General features: G+C 38.4%; 1 protein-coding gene across 1 annotated transcript in view; it reads left to right on the top strand.

The window, feature by feature from the left end:
• The window catches only part of HAPLN1 (hyaluronan and proteoglycan link protein 1), a 76,158-nt gene extending 56,804 nt beyond the window's left edge, over positions 1–19,354 (top strand). The window contains exons 3-5 of the mRNA XM_058526230.1: positions 6,158–6,529; positions 15,191–15,493; positions 17,543–19,354. Coding sequence (XP_058382213.1) covers positions 6,158–6,529; positions 15,191–15,493; positions 17,543–17,832 — 965 coding nt within the window. The 3' untranslated portion in view covers positions 17,833–19,354. The remainder of the gene's footprint in view (positions 1–6,157; positions 6,530–15,190; positions 15,494–17,542) is intronic.
• The last annotated feature ends 307 nt before the right edge of the window (positions 19,355–19,661 follow it).

The following is a 19,661-nucleotide window of genomic DNA, read 5'->3' as shown; positions in this document are numbered from 1 at the left end:
GTATCTTAAAGGAATGAGGAAAATGAGATAAAGCTTTCATGTTTTGAAGACATGTTTAAAGATAGCATTTTTGTCAACAGAGCCATAGGTCTTCTACAAAAATATAATCCTGCAGTTACAACAATACACTATAGTTGTAGCTACCAGCTTCTTGTATATCTTTCCAGAGGTACTTTAGGCAACATTTTTTGTTTATTTGTTAATTAAATCTCCTTAACTATTTTATTTATTTTCATACCATTTTTATTTAGTGTGTGCATAGGTGATACAGTCACGTGGTCCAAAACTTTAAAAATATGGAAGTATACACAGTGAAAATTCCCCAAGATTCCTCCAGCCAGACATCTACCTCACCTTCCCACAGGCGTCCAAGGTTATTAGTTTCTTGTAAATTCTTTCAGAATAGTTTATGCAAATATACATATTTCTTTTGAATTTACACAAATGGTAAGAAACACACATACTCTTATGTGTCTTCAGGTCAGAGTTTGAACTCCACATGAAAAAAAAAGATGAGCTCGGGACAGGGGCTGGCCCCATGGCATAGTGGTTAAGTTCAGTGTGTTCCACTTCAGCGCATTCCATTTCAGTGGCCCGGGTTTGTGGGTTCAAATCCCAGGCGTGGACCTACACCACTCGTCAGCCATGCAGTGGCAGTGACTCACATATAAAGTAGAGGAAGATTGGCACAGATGTTAGCTCAGATCTTCCTCAGCAAAAAAATAAATAAAAGAGCTAAGGACAAATCCAAGAAGATTCCAAACTCAAATCAATTCCATAGTTGAGGGCCCAGGGCAAGGTTGAGATCTTTGTTAAATCTTCCCTCCTGCCCTCTTCAGGTGGCCCTTCCTGAGAGGCCAAGTCAAAGCAGAGATGCTCAGAGTCCTTTGCATTCAGGAATGGCTGGGGAAGAAACTAAAGCTCTGTCTCTGACAAATTGAAAGCAATCAACCCGCCAAAAGGACATAAAGGCTGGATGGGGGATGAGGGGATGGCTGCAGGGACAGTGGAGAGGGCCCCTATGAAAGTTTCTGATGCAGAGCTCACTAGACGCAGTGGAATCATGACCAGTCAATGGGAGCTTCTGACTCCTGGTGAGCAACTCTAGGAAACATTGGATTCATTCCAGTTCAAAGGAAACAAAATATAAACTGTTAAAGGTTAATGAGTAAGATACTTCTTAATTTTCCCTTAATTATGTATCTTATTAGAATGTAGTGTGTGAGGTACAATGAAAGACACATGGCTAAATTATGTATTCTGCTTAAATATTGTGTCTTTAATACGTATATTTAATTGTGTTTATAAAGTATTTCCACTTTGGAGCTATATTACGGTATAAAGCGAATTCACGTATCCGTGTCTACTGCCACAGCTAAGCACAGGCTCTAGGCAGCACTAGTCCTTTTCAGCCACAGACACTTATCACCTGCCAGGCAGCTTGTTGGTGCTGGAGGAACAATGTAAACGAGGCAGGGTCTAGGGAGACAGACTGTCTCAATAGACAACGGTAAACTCAGCGACAGGATGCAAATCCCTCCTGGTTGCTCATCCTCGAGCAGGTCTGGCTACCCTGAGGAAAGTACCAGCTTCTAAAGAGTTAGTCTTACGCATTCAAACCCACCAAAGTGATAACAAATGTGGCAAAAATAAGGAACCATTTTTAAAACCTTGTGCCATTTTTTCAAATGACTCGTCATGGAGCTGACAACTGAGTCTCCCCTACCAGTTTGGGATGTCAGGGAGGAATTAGCTTTCTGTTTGGAGTGATGTTTTGGAAATAGCTAGTGGCGGTGGTTGCACGACACTGTGAAAGTATTTAATGCCACTGAATTGTATGCTTAATGGTTAAAATGGCAAATTTTATGTTATGTATCATTTACCACAATAAAAAAAATTCAAATCATGGTGGTAGAGTTTTTTCTCGCGAGGGGAGTATTTTTAATGTCCTTGTGTAGCACCTTATTTAGCCGTCTTAAATATATTCCCCAGTTTTGTTTTGTTTTGTTTTACATTTTATTGGTTTAGGAAATCCGGAAGCTACTTCATCTATACAGCAGTGCGAAAGAAACCAACATGGAGACTGGTTATTTTGCACAATCCATAATTCATTTTAAGAGGACTAACTTCGATCTGTAGCACCTTCTCCTTTTTTCTGTCACCTGTATTTCTTTGCCAATGAACTGCCCCCCCCCCCAAAAATGATTACACTTGTAATAGAACTAACAACAATAGGTAATAGTCCAATACCATATTTCTAAATTGTTTTTCTGCAACTGTTTTATCCTATTGTTGCGAAGACTTCATCTAAATTACACAGCCATACAGAGATCAGTTGTTGGGTCATGCCATTGCTTTCATAATTGGTGAAATAGAATGATGTCTGTTGGATTTCACAGCAGAATTCGTAACATAATAATGAGGCCCTGCTGTTTCCCCTGGAGACAACTGTGGTCTTTGAAGGGCATCAAATCTTTTCAAGTCACTGTCATTTACACTCACTAATAGAAACATGAAATTTCTGTAACTTACAAATTGAACTTTTAAAAAATTCGCTCCCCCCAAATGAGCACGTGTGCGGCCTAGTTTTATTTATTCTTTCATATTTTTTTAAAAAAGGAAAATAAGCAATACTCATTCTGATGATCAAGGTTTATTTTTATCTTTTGCGTTTTATTTGCTTTGCAACTGCCCTGTTGAAACAGTTTTGATTTAAACATGAACCGATCCAGGTTTTCCCATCCAATGATCAGATTCAAGACTACTCTGGGTGAGACAGTTTGTCATTAGCACTCTCTGTTCACTTGACTGCTCTTTCTCTGTCTTCTCTCCTCTCCAGCTTAGTGTGTTTCCTGGCTGATCCCCATCATGACAACCGGCCAGAGTGAGCCTGATAAGAATCTTAAGCTCAATGTTCTCATGAGGTAGACCTTTCAGTCAAACACCCAGAGTGCCTGACTCACTTGCCAGTGCTCATTCCCACATCTTACCTGTTCGGCAACAGGGTACTCCTGCCAGCAATGCTCAATGCTATATAATCTGCAGTGTTGATCTTCTAAAACAAGCAAACTAACAAAAGACATTGTTCTCAAGGCCACGTTGGGGGTTTAGGTTAGGGAACATTAATGGTCCTCAGTCACTCAATGTGTTACACGTCACACATCTTTCTTAGGGTTCTTTGAATTTCAGCCAGGGACTTCTGGCATCCATCACCTTAACACCCCAGCCTCCCCCCCCACAACACACACACACACAAAGAAATAAGAATGGTAGAATTTTATACATTCTGGCAGGCTTGTTAGAAAAATTATTTTGTGGGAAGCCAGTGGATTTTTGGTGTCTGCTCAATTCTTAATATTATACCACATAAGTCATCATCTACTCACAATACTGGAGTATAAGTATATAGTACCTAAAACAATCAGAAGCTGTACTTCTAAAATACTACGAGATGATTTACAGTTAACCGCAGAAAAAAATTAGAAGTCTCAGTCCCTTGTACAAGAGTTTTGATCTTTGCTTTAACTCTTTAATTTATAAAACACTCAGACCTTATATTTATTCTGGAATACTTTATGATTATACCAAACCACACCATAATTTCCAAGTCTCCTATATAACACAGGTGGTATTTTATGTATTTTTTCACTCCACATGGTTCACAACTTTATAAGTAAGGGAAACTATGGAAGGTTAATATATGCCAAAATTATGCTCAATATCAGGCAGTATCATATTTGATAAATACTGTGGAGAATCTGTGCGATAGGAACAGTTAGCAAATGCACACTTACTTTTGGTCAGACATTATTCTAAATGCTTATGTGTCCATTATATCAACTATGTATGGTACAACTCACTATCCCTAATTCACATAGAAGGAAATTGGGGCATAGAGGTTGCACAGCTGGCTCCAGGCCATGGAGCTAGTAAATTGAGGAGATGAGGTTAGAACAAGGTCTCTGTCACATTAAAGCCCTTGTTCCTGACTGCTATAAAGTCCCCTGTCTGAGTGCACTGGGGCATTAGTTTTGACTTTAAAGTAAAAAACTTGAAAGAATCGTGAAACTGCAACCTCTTGTAGTTCTGTGTCATGTCTAGACTCAAGTCCCAGCATGGGAAGGCCCAGCTCCCAGGTGTCCTCCCAAAGTACCGGATAAGATAGAAGATGTTCCCTGCAGTCCTCAGGGATTGCTGAGCAAACTTAGTCAACAGCACATTTTCCTCCTCCCAGAAAGAAGACACTAGAGATACTTAGGTAGAATTTGGATGCTGTCACTGGGCATAATGTGAGAGCAACATTATATGTAAGGTAGAGTTGGGTAGATTTACCTTTCATCCCTTATGATTCTATGGTCCTAAATAAGAAAATAATGAATAGGGGCCGGCCCGTGGCTTAGCGGTTAAGTGCGCGCGCTCCGCTGCTGGCGGCCCGGGTTCGGATCCCAGGCGCGCACCGACGCACCGCTTCTCCGGCCATGCTGAGGCCACGTCCCACATACAGCAACTAAAAGGATGTGCAGCTATGACATACAACTATCTACTGGGGCTTTGAGGGAAAAAAATAAATAAATAAAAATTATAAAAAAAAAAAGAAAATAACGAATGGACTGTAAAGGAAATGCTTAATGAGCTGGATTTGCAATTCATTTTAATTAAGCCATTATCCTCTCATTTTATTATCTATTCAAAATGGAGGAATTGATGGCTTTGTTAAACTTGTCAGTTTCTGAGGATTGGAGCTGACTTCTTGTAAATGAAATATGTTCATTTTAAAATATTAATTCTGATTGCTGTATAAAAATAGATAAAAATAGAAAGTGTCTATTTTTAAAGACTTTTTGTTTTAAAATCTAAATTCTATGTATGCCATTAAATAGCTAAGTTTTGAGATCTGTCTGGAGGTGAGTGGCTACTCTTCCTGGTGACTTGTGTATTTTAAATGATTCATGGCCAAGGTTAATTCAGTACCTACCAGCCTAAGGCAGGAAGGGCTGCAGAGCTCCATGAAAGGCAGTGCTGGCAGCCTTTGAAAGCTGTGTGGATGAGAAGGTGTGTGTGTCCAGGAGTTCTTATATCGCTTTCTCATTTTCAAATCTTGTACATCCTCAAGAGAACTTGTCAAGGTCAAAAGCACAATGAGCTAACCAGGGGAAACCCCAGAGAAAGCCAAGATCTGAAAATAACAGCTGGCTCTCTAGAGAAGGGCAGCCCTGCTGACTTGGCAGGCTTGGAATATTGCAGTGCTCTCTAGAAGGCAAGAGAGTCCTTGGAGGAGGGAGGAGTGGAACAAAAGGGCAAGGGAAGGAAAGATGGAAGCGATCAGATAACTAAAACAAGACACAGCAGAAAGCAGGAGAGAGGGAGTAGAAGGAGATTTAAGGGAACACAGACAAATAATTATTTGGTTAATCAGAAAATAAGTATAACTTTGGATACACTTTTAACATTTAAGTTTTAGACTATATTTCAAAATCTGGAGTTTTTTAAGACATTCGCTAAAAATATCTTCCCAATGTCTAGCTTTTGTGCAAAAATAAAATACATTCATGCTGCTTGAAATGCTCCAGAATGGCATATCACAGGTGTATATTTGAATAGAAGCCATAAATGTGAGGAGATTCTGAGTTCTTTGGCCAAAACAGTACAATGAAAGTTAATCATGCTGCTTTATACTTTTCCTACAAATGTAAATACAGAGTTATTGTGTTAGAAGGCAGCTGGGAAGAGATACATTTATCTGCCTTGAATTTGTTGGTTTATATTGATGAAATAGTCATGGTACTCTGTCACATCTCTCGGTCTTGTTTCTATATTTTTGATATTTTAATGTAAAAGAAAAATAAATAGAATTTATTATGAAATCATCAAACTTCAGATGACTACAGAGTCTTACATCCAATATTTCTCAGTGATTATAATGCACATCATTCCTTTCTTTGGTGGTTTTCAAGACATGACTACCTTGTAGATGCCCTCTAGGTGCTGGAGGTACCTGTCCATGTGGTTCGAAGGAGATTGCTGCTCATCAGTGCAGAGAGGTTGACCACCCAGAGCTTCCCTTTGTCAGATACCCTGTATAGGTAGCAGATTTGATTTTATAAAAAAGTCTAAAAGCATATTAATGGTTCTTTCTTTTTTTCCTTTTTAATTATAGCAGAAAATGGCCCCCGTCTACTCGTGGAAGCAGAACAAGCCAAGGTGTTCTCACATAGAGGTGGCAATGTTACACTGCCATGTAAATTTTATCGAGACCCTACAGCATTTGGCTCAGGAACCCACAAAATCCGAATTAAGTGGACCAAGCTAACTTCAGATTACCTCAAGGAAGTGGACGTTTTTGTTTCCATGGGATACCACAAGAAGACCTATGGAGGCTACCAGGGTAGAGTGTTTCTGAATGGAGGCAGTGATAACGACGCTTCTCTGGTGATCACAGACCTCACCCTGGACGATTATGGAAGATATAAGTGTGAGGTGATTGAAGGATTAGAAGATGATACTGCTGTGGTAGCATTAGACTTACAAGGTAGGTATCTGTAAATCACATTAAACTTAGAAATGATAATTAATAATTGATGTTTTTTTCATGACGAGCAATGTCTAGTGGTTACTATAGTGATGATGTGAGAGACCAAATGTCCATGCATAGCATGTTTTTCAGTTCTTTTGTATTTTGCAGTCTGTCTGTGATTCCAGCTTTCACATTTGAAATGTACACACAATGGTTATGTGCAAAATTGAAGCTATTGGCAAGCAGGAGAAACATGCAGTGGGATTGAATCAATAATATTCAGAAACTGCCTTGCACTATGCAAAATTTAAATCTCATTACAAGGTTATTGAGAAATTCAGAGTGGATTTTTTTTTTACGCTTTTAAAATTATCTGTTTCAAAATAACGGCAAATTTTGTGAAGGACATCTGCTAAGTAAAATACATGTAATTGTATTCTGTAAAGTAACTGTGAAAACTTAATTTAACAAAAAAGTGATCTCTAGATTTATTTAAATATTCTTGTAAAGAAGTAATTTTTTTAAATGACCCAGAGTCTCTTAGACATTGAGTACAAAATAGTCAAGGCATTTTTGGGGAATATTATATCTTAAATACGTAATACATTCAGTAGGTTCAAACACCAAAATGTACACAAAGTTAAACAATAAAACAGGTCTGTGCCTTCCTGTCTCCCCTCTGCCCGAAGCCCACCCTCTCTGGCCCACCAGTAGGGAAACGTCTCTCCTTAGTTTCTCATGTGTCTCAAGATAGCTAATAGTCATGAATTTCTTTACTTCTGTTTCTTTACACTGAAGAATGGATTGTGGCTGCGTTGATAGAATACTTTCCTTCCTTATGTACATAAACCATACCTGTGTATTTGTTAGAAGCTCTTTTCACATCTTAGGACAGATTTGTGGCTTTTGGAAAAATATCTGTTTGGTCCACTATCACATCACTGAAGATTTGATCTTCTGAACCCCATAGAATCCCATCATATGTATGGAGATTTATATCTTTATATATCTACTAAGTTGCATGATGTCCTAAGGTGCATTTTTGTGACCTTCTCTTGTCTCTCTTAGTTGTAGTTCTTGACTCCTGATTGCACGTCACCTTGTTGTTTCAGTTTTTATTGATTCATATTAATATCCAAGAACATTGGCATTATTTAGGATGAAAGAAGTAATTGGCTTAGAGAAGACAACCAATTATCAAATATTAATTGAGGACCAATTTCCTTTATTGAAGGGGCATCAGGCAATGGACAGAGCCTTGAGCTAGTATTATCAGAAGGCTTAGGGTAGTCCCAACTCTGCCAGTATAAGTTCTGTAACTAGGGCAGGTTACTTATCTTTGTTGTACCTTGGCTTCTTCATCTCTGAATGATAGGGTGAACTAGATTATCTGTTAAGTTACTATTTCTTCTAAAATTCTATGTTTATATACCACAGTATTTCCTGAGACTAAGTAATTTACATGCCGTGTTTATTGTCTCCCTACCTTTATTTTAAAATGTAATTTTAAATAACTATAAACCAATATAATTTGCCAGAAATAGAAGGAAACCATAAAAATAAATACAACGAGTGTAAGATATTTGTAAATTCTAGCTGGATACCTGCTTGTTAATGGCTTTGAGCTAGAAGCCTGCTCTCCCTTTGTTTGAAAAGGAGATTTGGCATATGTTAGAGGATAATGCACTGTAGGGTTGAACCAAGATTTCCTTTAAGACACAATTAGAAGTGTTGAAGGAAAATTGTAAGAAAAGTAGTTTTTCCTGCCTAGGCCCCACACCATCCCAAATCTCCATGTTTTCCATGCTTTTGGAACACTTCTCTATCATATAACACATAATGATTTGAGCCCAGCAAATGTGTCCAAAAAACCAATGTAATCAATAGATAAGTGCTGTTTTGGTGCCATAAGATACAAAAAATTCCAAATCTTAGTTCCTTTCACTCAACAATATTACAGCCCATTAAAGATTCTAAGATACTTTCAAAAGTAAGTAATTTAAAATAAGGCAGAATTTGGGGCCGGCCCCGTGGCTTAGCGGTTAAGTGCGTGCGCTCTGCTGCTGGCGGCCCCGGTTCGGATCCCGGGTGCGCACCGACGCACCGCTTCTCTGGCCATACTGAGGCCGTGTCCCACATACAGCAACTAGAAGGATGTGCAACTATGACATACAACTATCTACTGGGGCTTTGGGGGGAAAAAATAAATAAATAAAATTATTAAAAAAAAAAAACAAGTGAAAAATAAAAATAAAAAATAAGCCAGAATTTGATAAAGTAAGTGGGTACAAACAAATTGCTCTAATGGTATGTGTGACTTATTTTGCTCACTTTTGGTAATCCCCCTAACAGATGAGACTTAGGAAAACTCCTTTTCTAAGGTAAGGTGGCTGGTAGAAAGAGCTAGAACTGGAATTTAATACCAAGGTTATTGGATGAAGCCTATGCTTTTATCTGCTATGATCTGGGGGTTCACAGGAAGGATAAAGTCTCTGTTAGGGGGAAGAACAGAGGCTTCAGAAGATTCTTAAAGGCCCCAAAGTTATTTGGAGATGACCTAGGGACAGTCCTTTGGTCATACTGCATTAATTGGTGTACCCATGGTAGCTGTTAAATTCCCATCACTCCAAATAGTGTTTTTCCATCTTTCTTGTGTGCTGTAGAAAAGGTAGAAACAGCCATTAACCAGAGGACCTGCCTTGAAATAACTCACATTTTAACATATAATGTGATACACATGAACCCACTTCTGAACAACTGAAGAAAATACTATCCTTTGAGAATAAGATCAAAGATCAGCTCTGCCCTGTGCCCTCCTCCTTCACTCCCCAGCCATGATGTTCTCTTAGCACTGTACATAGATTTTCATTATAGTTTTAATCACATGTTGCTTTGTAAATATTTGCAAACTTGTCTCTCTACCTGCTAAATATGATCTACTTGAGGGCAGTCAAGTACCAAGAACAAGGTTAGTAATTGGTAAATAGTTTATAGGCGGTTGAATGTTTGAAGCAACGGGTTCAAACTTTCAAATACAAAAAAGTGTGTGTGCAACAGAGGAGTCATGGAAAGCAGGCTGAAGGAAGAGACACTGATTTGGATCGTGAAAGGTGAACCCGGTCCTGTCAAAGGGTAGAGAGAGTGACAAAGCAGGAAAGGGGACGTGTAGGTATAAGGGAAAAACTCCTCACAGGCCAAAATGTGAACAGATGCCACAGACAAGTAGCATCCAGCTTGACTGGTTTAAGGTTCAGCTTGGCAATAGAGTGGGATAAAAACTTTTAACTTCTTTTGTTGTTTTGTGAGGAAGATCAGCCCTGACCTAACATCCATGCCAATCCTCCTCTTTTTGCTGAGGAAGACTGGCCCTAAGCTAACATCCGTGCCGATCCTCCTCCACTTTATGTGGGATGTCACCACAGCATGGCCTGACAAGTAGTGCGTCGGTGCGCACCCGGGATCCAAACCCGGACCGCCAGCAGCGGAGCACGTGCATTTAACAGCGAAGCCACGGGGCTGGCCCCTTAACTTTTTATTCTAACATATTTGGAAAAGTAGAAAGATTAGTATAATGAATCCCCAGCTGGATATACCATTATCCAGCTTCAAAAATTGTCATTATAGTCCATCTTACTTTATCTTGTTTCATTTACTCCCACTCTCACTGAATAATTTTCAAGAAAAACTCAGGATATTATTTTATCTATATATATCTCAATATGATATAAAGAATCATATTTTAAAATGAAATTATAAAAAAAATGTTTTGAGAGAGCCACAATACCATTATAGAATAAAATTTGAGGAACCTTGATTGCTAACCTGAGGATAGACATTGTGAGGGACTTGACAATTTCCACATAGTCTGGGTTAGATGATCAAGGTGCAGCAATTACACACATAAGAGTTTGAAGGCTATGGTAAACCACATGTGGCAAAAGAGATATGTTGTGGTTATTATTTATTAGCTCTTGTTCTAGTTTCTGGCCTTTCATTATCAATTACATCCTTACATGTGACCATCTACCCATCAGGCAAGTTTCACTCAAGCTCCTTGTCAATCTTCCAACATGCATAAATAAGGCTGGGGAAGCGTATCATTTTAAATGTCATGATTAAGCTGCCTTCCAAACGTAGTTGTACAATGTCTTTAATTATACTGGCCCTTGAATACCAGATTAAATGTTATGTTCTCCAAAGAATTTTTCCAATTAGAAAAAAATTATTCTTCAAGATGCTCAAATTATATGGTTTGTATTTATATTATAAGATTTATTATGTCTTGGATTCAAATTTTTATACATACAACATATATATCAAATTATGGACTCTTTGCAGGAAGAGGCTATACCCCAAACCTGTATCCTAGAGGACCAAGCACAATGCCTTGCTCTTGGTTGTCACTTAAGAATTTTTTTTTTTTTTTTTCTGGGAAAAATTTGTTCTAACATCTGTTGACAATCTTCCTCTTTTTTTTTTCTTCTCCCCAAAGCCCCAGTACATAGTTGTATATTCTAGTTGTAAGTCCTTCTAGTTCTGTGTGAGCTGCCACCACAGCATGGCTACTGACAGACTGACAGATGAGTGGTGTGATTCCTCGCCAGGAACCAAACCCATGCCGCCAAAGCTGCGTATGCCGAACTTCAACTGCTAGGCCATCAGGGCTAGCTCAAGAACTGTTTTTTAATCACATCAATTAAAAAATTGTAAATCCTTTTGAAAGACTGACCTACGCGTGAGTTGGAATTAGCTGTAGAAACACAATTTTTTCATATAGAATCTTGGATAAAGTAAAGCCCTCTGATTACTACCAACTACCCACACTGCTAGAAACAGCATCAGCAAAAGACAAGCCTTATTTGAATATCACTAGAAAGTCATGAGTAGCTTGGTCTGCAGAATTCATCTCAGCAATCAACAAATATATAAACAGTGATATGAAAAACATATTTGTGCTTCTAATCTTCCAATGTATTGGTTTTCCGTTGGTGAAAATGGGGCCAAATACACAAAAATATAATCTGAGAACTTTCAGAAATACAAAAATAATTTCAGATATGTACATAGCCCTGATAGGCACTATGAGAGGCACTGAGGAAGGTAAAATTATGCTGCATGGTCTCTGCCTTTTTATTACTAAAAATATTTACTTTATGGAGTTATTGAAATTTACTTTAGCTTTTATATGTACCATGGTTTGAAAACCTTTCATATGTCTAACGAATTAATATTTGCCAACAACTAGGATAAATTGGACTGTGCAATTATAAATCTTAAAGAATGTGTTTTCAAAACCTATTTTGACTGACTAACTACTCACATCATTTGATATGATTCTTTTCCATGTGATGTGTCATCCTCATTAATCCCCTTTGCAGTGTTGCATACCAGCCCTTCATGGAAAAGTAAAGAGCTTTTGATTATATTTTGACATACAATTATAAAATAATCATACTTGGAAAATAATCACACACCCTTCTTTCTCACTCATGAAAGTTTAACTTTTCTTATTTTTGTAATGCTAGATGAAAGCAATCACCATTTGCTCCATAATTCAGCTGTAGGAATTGCACATTTTTCCACAGAGCCAAGAAGGTTTCTGCAATTATAGTCTTAGATGTTGAAATCTTAACTAACTGGAAGTAAAGTAAGTAAACAAATAAAACACTAACAAACATGTAGTTCCAGAAATGCCCCTGCTTGTAAGAAACATCTGATTGCTGAAATGTGTGCACCAAATGTGTACAATACACTGAAACTTTTAAAACTTTGGCTAGGACATAGAAATTGACCCTGATTTACTTGCAATGTGTTCTTTCCAGCATCAACAAACATTAATTAAAATTTGTTCAGTAAATCTTTTGAGTTACTATAACAATAAGTTGATTGTTTATTCTTGCAATTGAAAAATAGTAAAATTTTAATATAGGGTTTCACTTTGACGTTCACTTTGACGTTAAGAAATGATTGTATGAGATTATGTTAAATTTGAAAGGAACTCAAAAATATTTACACTGGATTTGGAACTGAAATCAAACATATTTCAGTAACACGCAATGGTTAATCAAGGACAAATCACTAAAGAAAAAGTTTTCCTAATGCCCATGGGAGTCCACCCAATGCACTACAGTGAATTTAAACCTGAGAAGTTGCCTAGGCCTTTAAAATTATTATAAACTAAAATATCTTACATTCTCCACTGTTACTATCTTAAGCCATTTGGGAAATGGAATTCAACCCAAATGGTTTCTTTCTCTCTCCAGGTTGAGATACTTTGAGATTTTTCTCTCACTTGTGGTCTAGCTGCCACGGAAATCTCTCCTGGATAAATTTAATATTTTACTTTTCATCTGCGTTCCTGGGGTCACTGAGGAAAGAGGATGAAAGGCATGAGGGGACGGGGAACCCTTTAGCAGTCCCTTCCCAGCGCTAACTGGGTTCTTAGCTGGAGGCCAGGGCATAGCCCTTCTTAGATAGAGCCACGTCCAGGCTCCCCACCCCACCATCACTGCAGGGGGCAGTGGCAACCTCCTTCCTTTTCCTTTTGGCTCTGATTCAGCTTACAGATCCCTCAGCCAAAAACCTGAGAAGGCAGGATGAGATCAGGAAGCCTTCCTGGATCTCTGCCTCTAGTGGACGGTGCCAGCTGGACTGCCCTGGAGGCGCAAACGTGTCCTGCAGAGGCCTTCGGCAGACGTGACTTGATTAGGCTATTGAAATTTCTCCATGTAGAGTCTTCCAGGACAACTTACAAAAGGAAACATTTCCTGTGTACTGGCTACACTACTAGTGAATTGTACTCTATTCGTAGGGTACGGCAGTAGGGTCTGCAGGCTCGTAAAACAGCATACGTGATAGAATCCACCAAATTACTGTGTCAGTGGTCCCACTATATCCCATGGAGGGCACACAGTGGTGGCACCATCTTTGGCCGTAAGAAAAAGACTCCACACAACGTGGCAGTTTAAACTATTTCATAATAACATTTTTACATTCCACGTGCTAAAATATTAGTTATTTCTAATTATATTTAAAAAATCCAAGGCAAGTCCTGAATAACCACTCTAAATTAATTGTCTTTTAGCAGCTCTGGGGGAGACATATTGATACAGCGGTCTCATCAAGTCCAGCAAATGATCCAACTTTGCTTTCTTATAATGTAATCTTTTTACTTCAAAGAAATTGTGCAGAAAGTTGTGAGACAGCTCAGTCACCTCCTATGATTATTGGACCAAAAGGAATGCTTCTGGAAAGCCACTGCATCTTCCCAGGCAAAGCCAAGTGTCAAGTCACACTGTTTACATTTGCTAAGGGTTTTTGTCCTCTAAAATATTTGATTTAATTCTTTGGCATTAACTTAAGAAACAATGTCTCTTTTGTACTTACCTTGTATGGGACAAGCTTCTGGAAGCTCTTTTTTTCATTTGCAATAAAAATGTTTTTGAAAGCTTAGTTTCAGTTTGCAATATATGAATATGAAAGCTGAAAAATAGTAATGGAAATATTTTTAAATGAGAGCTCTGATTTTAGTTGTGCTGTTCAAGGACAGAAAAAAATTAAATTAAGGGCTACACTAAAAGTTGAAACAGATAAGAGAGCCACAATACTTTTTATGGAGGTGCCTCGCTGTAAGAATTGTCTTAGGGGCCTGCCTCGCGGCTTAGCGGTTAAGTGCATGTGCTCTGCTACTGGCGGCCTGGGGTTTGGATCCCGGGCGCGCACCGACGCACCGCTTCTCCGGCCATGCTGAGGCCGCGTCCCACATACAGCAACTAGAAGGATGTGCAACTATGACATACAACTATCTACTGGGGCTTTGGGGGGAAAAAAAACAGGAGGAGGATTGGCAGTAGATGTTAGCTCAGAGCCGATCTTCCTCAGCAAAAAGAGGAGGATTAGCATGGATGTTAGCTCAGGGCTGATCTTCCTCACACACACCAAAAAAATATGTCCACAGGTGAGACTATTGAAAAAAAAAAAAAGAATTGTCTTAGTCACATGAGATAAGACTGCTAGATTCAGTTTTTGTTAGATATGCAGAGGAATTCACTTTAGAGGTTCTCCAAACGGGAATCCCCTAAGTGAAATTTACTTATCTGCAACTTTTTAGGAGCTCATGTGAAAGGAGGTATATATCTCCACTTGAATCATTTGTTTATACATCTAAAAGACTATATAAAACTAATTATATAAGAATAATTACTAAAGAAAAACATCGCGAATTTTGACAAATACCTTCTCTCCGAGCACTATTTCTACGTCCCCTACCCCTCTTAGTATTCAAAATTGGCTTCTTCCCAGGTGAAGAGGGCTCAGTAGAAATCCCTTTTAGGGTTGGTGATCAGTAGCAGGAGGCAAATTCTCAGGGAGGGCTATTTGGAAACTATAACCTGCAGGTGAGTTATTTCAGAAAGGAGAATTGTAAAGCTTGCACTGAACTGTTAGCAAAAGAGGTAAACTACTGAAGTTATGAAACTGAATAGCTAATTGTGAGATGCTCAGAGCTGAGAGGCTGTTTGAAGGAAAAAGGGACCGTGAGAAACTATGGCAAGCTGACCAAATATTGCTACTTTGTCTGATGGAGGGTCTATTATGTTTTTCACCAGTCAAGTGGGATTTGCTCCAAGTTCTTATTTTTTGTGCCACTAATGACATCTCACCTTCTCCTTTGGACAGGTGTGGTATTCCCCTACTTTCCACGACTGGGGCGCTACAATCTCAATTTTCTCGAGGCACAGCAGGCTTGCCTGGACCAGGATGCTGTGATTGCCTCCTTCGACCAGCTGTACGATGCCTGGCGGGGCGGGCTGGACTGGTGCAATGCCGGCTGGCTCAGCGACGGGTCTGTGCAGTACCCCATCACAAAACCAAGAGAGCCCTGCGGGGGCCAGAACACCGTGCCCGGCGTCAGGAACTACGGCTTTTGGGATAAAGAAAAAAGCAGATATGATGTTTTCTGTTTTACATCCAACTTTAATGGTAAGATATTAACCATACTGCCTTCTTTCCTATCCCAGAGACCAATACCTACTACAACACTACACTTAACATTTAATCTTATCTACTTAGAAAAAAAAGAAAGGAAAAAAATTTTGAAGTATTGCTCCAGTTTGAAAAGATGTAAAAAGTTCTAAATGTCATAATTTTTCAAAAATATCCACATAAGTCAAGCAAAAGTGCGTATTTCCACTATTCCTAGGTTTTATTGTATCTAATTGTTATTATGAAATAGTTTAAACTGCCATGTTGTGTGGAGTCTTTTTCTTATGGCCAAAGATGGTGCCACCACTGTGTGCCCTCCATGGGATGCATATCTCTCAATTGAACTAAGAGTGCTCCTGTGTCATGCTCTGCTTCTCTAAATTACCACGTCAGTATATTCATAGATGATCAGCAAAGCTCAGGACGCAGAGAAAGCTTTCTCTTTCTGATAAAGAGAGAGATCAAGAGAAAGACAGCTTTGCAAGAAAAATAAATAGAAATAACATTGGAGGTAAAAGCAGAAGAAAAGAGATCCAGAGTACCTGAGTATTGATGACGGATTCGTTGCATTCAACACAACACCCAACCCTGTCTTGCTCTATCCAGAACCAGCTCTGTAATGTGTAGGGCCCAGTGCAAGATGAAAATGTGGGTTCCTTGTTCAAAACTTATTAAGAATTTTAAGATGGTGACAACAGAGCATTAAACCAAGCAGGGGGCCCTGCGTAACTGCACAGGTTGTGTACCATGAAGTAAGCTCTGGCCTCATCATTTTATATTTTAGGGCCCTGGTGACAGGTTTTGGGGAAAATAGCAAGGAATCAGGGATCCACAAACATTCTGTAAAGGGTCAGATAGTAAATATTTTTGGCTTTGTGGGCCATATGGTCTCTGTTGCAACTACTCAGTGTAGCTTTATATGCTGTAACACAAAAGCAGCCATAGACAGTAGTAAATGGATGGGTGTGGTTGTGTTCTAATAAAACTTCAATTGACTCCTGCGCTGTAGATTGCCGACCTCTGGTGTGGATTATAGAACTAACCCTCTAGTTAATGTTCCAATGGCCTCTACCCTCTCTCTGAATCACATTGTCTCAGTCTAGAAAGAACTAGCAAGCGTTAATTTATACTTCAATAATCTATATTTAATGAGGGGCAGGAGGACAACACATTACAATGTGTAATCAGATGAGCAAGTCTGATTATATTCCCCCTGAAACTAAAAGTCTGAGAAAATCTTCCATCAGTGTGTATCACTTCAGTCAATGGATGTCATATTTCATACATTTTATGCATATTTAATACATACTGAAGGAATCCCAGTAATTAACACTATTCAATAAGTGTTGAGACTAACTTGCTCTTTCTTGTGAAATCAAGAAACAGTGTCAGGGCTCCCACAGAAGGAAGTTGAAAAAAATAAATAAATTCATCCCCTTTGCTAGTGAGTAAGCAGACAGGGTTCACATTCTGAGTCTGCATTATTTATGGCAAGTGACTTCCTGTATTTTTTGCATTTTCATACTGTAGTCTTTGAATAAGAATAATGTCTTATTGATACCTGTAATGAAAAGGACTTGAGGGCTTTTGAGTTTTTTAAATGGACTTTTATGTCAGGAATGTTTTTTGATCCTTTCACATTCAAATTTTGCCTCTCCAGAAACTTGTGCTGGGGTTCAGTCTTGCCACAGCTAGAATTTCAATAGCTCTTGCTTTTAACATGGAATTCTGTCTTCTCTAGTGCCAGAGAAGGGCTGTTTTAGTCACTAATTAGCTAACAGAAACTGCATCTGTCACTTCCCTTTTCTTTTCCACAGCTAGAAAAGGACATGTCTGAACACATATTAAGGGGCAAGGAGAAAAACTAATTTAATGGAGAGCGACCTAGGAACACTACATTTAATTGACAATCCTACGTTTCAAAAACTTTACAGACATTGCTCTATATCCCGCTTCATTGAGAAACACTTCCGTTTTGGGCTCCTTCCATCTCTGTGTGGCTCAGTCGCAGACAGGCCCATTGACTCTCTCTCCTTCTCTCCACAGGCCGTTTTTACTACCTGATCCACCCCACCAAGCTGACCTATGATGAAGCGGTGCAGGCGTGTCTCAAAGATGGTGCTCAGATTGCAAAAGTGGGCCAGATATTTGCTGCCTGGAAACTTCTGGGATACGATCGCTGCGATGCGGGCTGGTTGGCGGATGGCAGTGTCCGCTACCCTATCTCTAGGCCAAGACGGCGCTGTAGTCCCACTGAGGCTGCGGTGCGCTTCGTGGGGTTCCCAGATAAGAAGCATAAGCTGTATGGTGTCTACTGCTTCAGAGCATACAATTGAGCGTGCCCCTAGAGCACGTCAGTTTTAAAGTCATTAAGAACATGTGAAAGGTTTTATTTCAATATGAACTCATGCAAGTTACCAAAACTGTGAGAACCCTTTTTTACTTACTGTAAAGAGTCATTTTCATAAAGACCAATTCATTAATTTGTTTTTGTAAAGCGATCATTCAGTATATATTATAAATTAATATAATTTTAAGGGAAGTGCTACACAAGGAGGCTTTAGAGCCAAACTGTTTAGGCTACATCATCCCAGCAAAGTATCCGTTCATGAACGGGGCATGCAATAGTTGAGGATTGCAGGATTAAATTGAGGAAAGTAAAGCTACTCAGAGAAGCAGCTTCCACAAGCACAAATTTTACACATTTGTACAATTTTGAAACGTACTACAATAAACAAATTAGAGCAACAGATTTGAACTACAGCCTTCTTTACATAAACTAAGATTCTGAGAGGTTGCACGAAACTCAATTTCACAAGGGAACAATCTGCACTTTTCTAAACGTTAATATTTCAAGTCTCCAATAGACAGAATATTTTACTCTTTAAAATCCTGCCTTTTTGACCAAAAAACAAAATTCATATGAACTCCAATGCATAGAAAAAAAGCACAGTTAAGGCTCCTTAATAACCCCATTTATATGAAGTATGAAACTGAAATAAGTAGGTAATATTTAACCAATGAGAGACTCCTACCTTCTTCTAATTAAAATTACACAGGCCTGAGAAGAATTGTTTTATCTTTTGAGTAGCTTTACTGAGTTCTATTTAAATTCTAAGGAACGTTTGCTAAGCAGCATTTAGCATCTACTCAGGGCAGTTATATAGATAAACTGCTGGACAGAAAAATTGTAAAATTTAGCAGCTTGATTTTATGTTAGCCTATGAAATGTTACTGTCCTATAAAAATAACTTTAAACTATTTAATATTTCCTTCTTATTTACATTACATTAAAAAATTAAATCATAAAAGGAATGAATAACTATACACTTGTCTAACCAAGAAGAAAGGACCCAGCTTTCAAAATTCTTATTATTTCTATTTGTATATACACTAGAAAGCCCAACTGGTGCCTGTGTTTAGGGCAAAAAGTCAACAAAGTAGTTCTAAACCTTCCTCCATATAGAAAATGTGGTCCATGGTGTCACTTTCCTTGCTGATCATCATTAGGCTTAAATGAAATGCTGAAGCTGTCATCAAAGAGTTTACACTAAAATCTTCAGGGCTTTAAGTGAAAAGGTAAGGCCAGCTTCAGAAAAAACAACTCTCCACATTAGCAGCTCCAATCTTAAATAAAGCTCTGTTTTCCTATATTTTTATGACTGTTGAGACCCCACAGGGACCAATATTTGTATTCAAATTACATTTCATGGTTTCCCATTGTTTTACAATGAGTTCTAATAAATGGGATTTAGTATAATAATCCAAGTATGACATAGCTCGTATGCTTTCATGAATGTTTTTATGTAGATTTTCCTCCCATGAACATGAGTAAATAAATCTGTTTCCTGAATTGATTGTGGTTGCATTTAAAGCTCTGTAATAATTCTAATAAATTTACTCTATAAATGTAGAGTTATGTGTGTGGAAGGTATAGAACAATTGGAAGTCCATGAAACCATAACTATATTCATACATTATCTAGACAAAATATTGTAAATAAAAGTAGATCACTTCTTTTATCAAAAGCATATCTGGAGATGTTCAGATGCTTTAATATTAAAAGATGACAATGTATGCATGCACATTTTTACATTAGGTTGGATATGCAAATTGTACAAAAATATAAATCCAAAGAGATTGTGAGGTTTAACTCAATCACTGC

The sequence above is a fragment of the Diceros bicornis genome, chromosome 1, assembly GCF_020826845.1.
Source record: "Diceros bicornis minor isolate mBicDic1 chromosome 1, mDicBic1.mat.cur, whole genome shotgun sequence".
NCBI lineage: Eukaryota > Metazoa > Chordata > Mammalia > Perissodactyla > Rhinocerotidae > Diceros > Diceros bicornis.
This window is presented reverse-complemented; position numbering and strand designations above follow the sequence as displayed.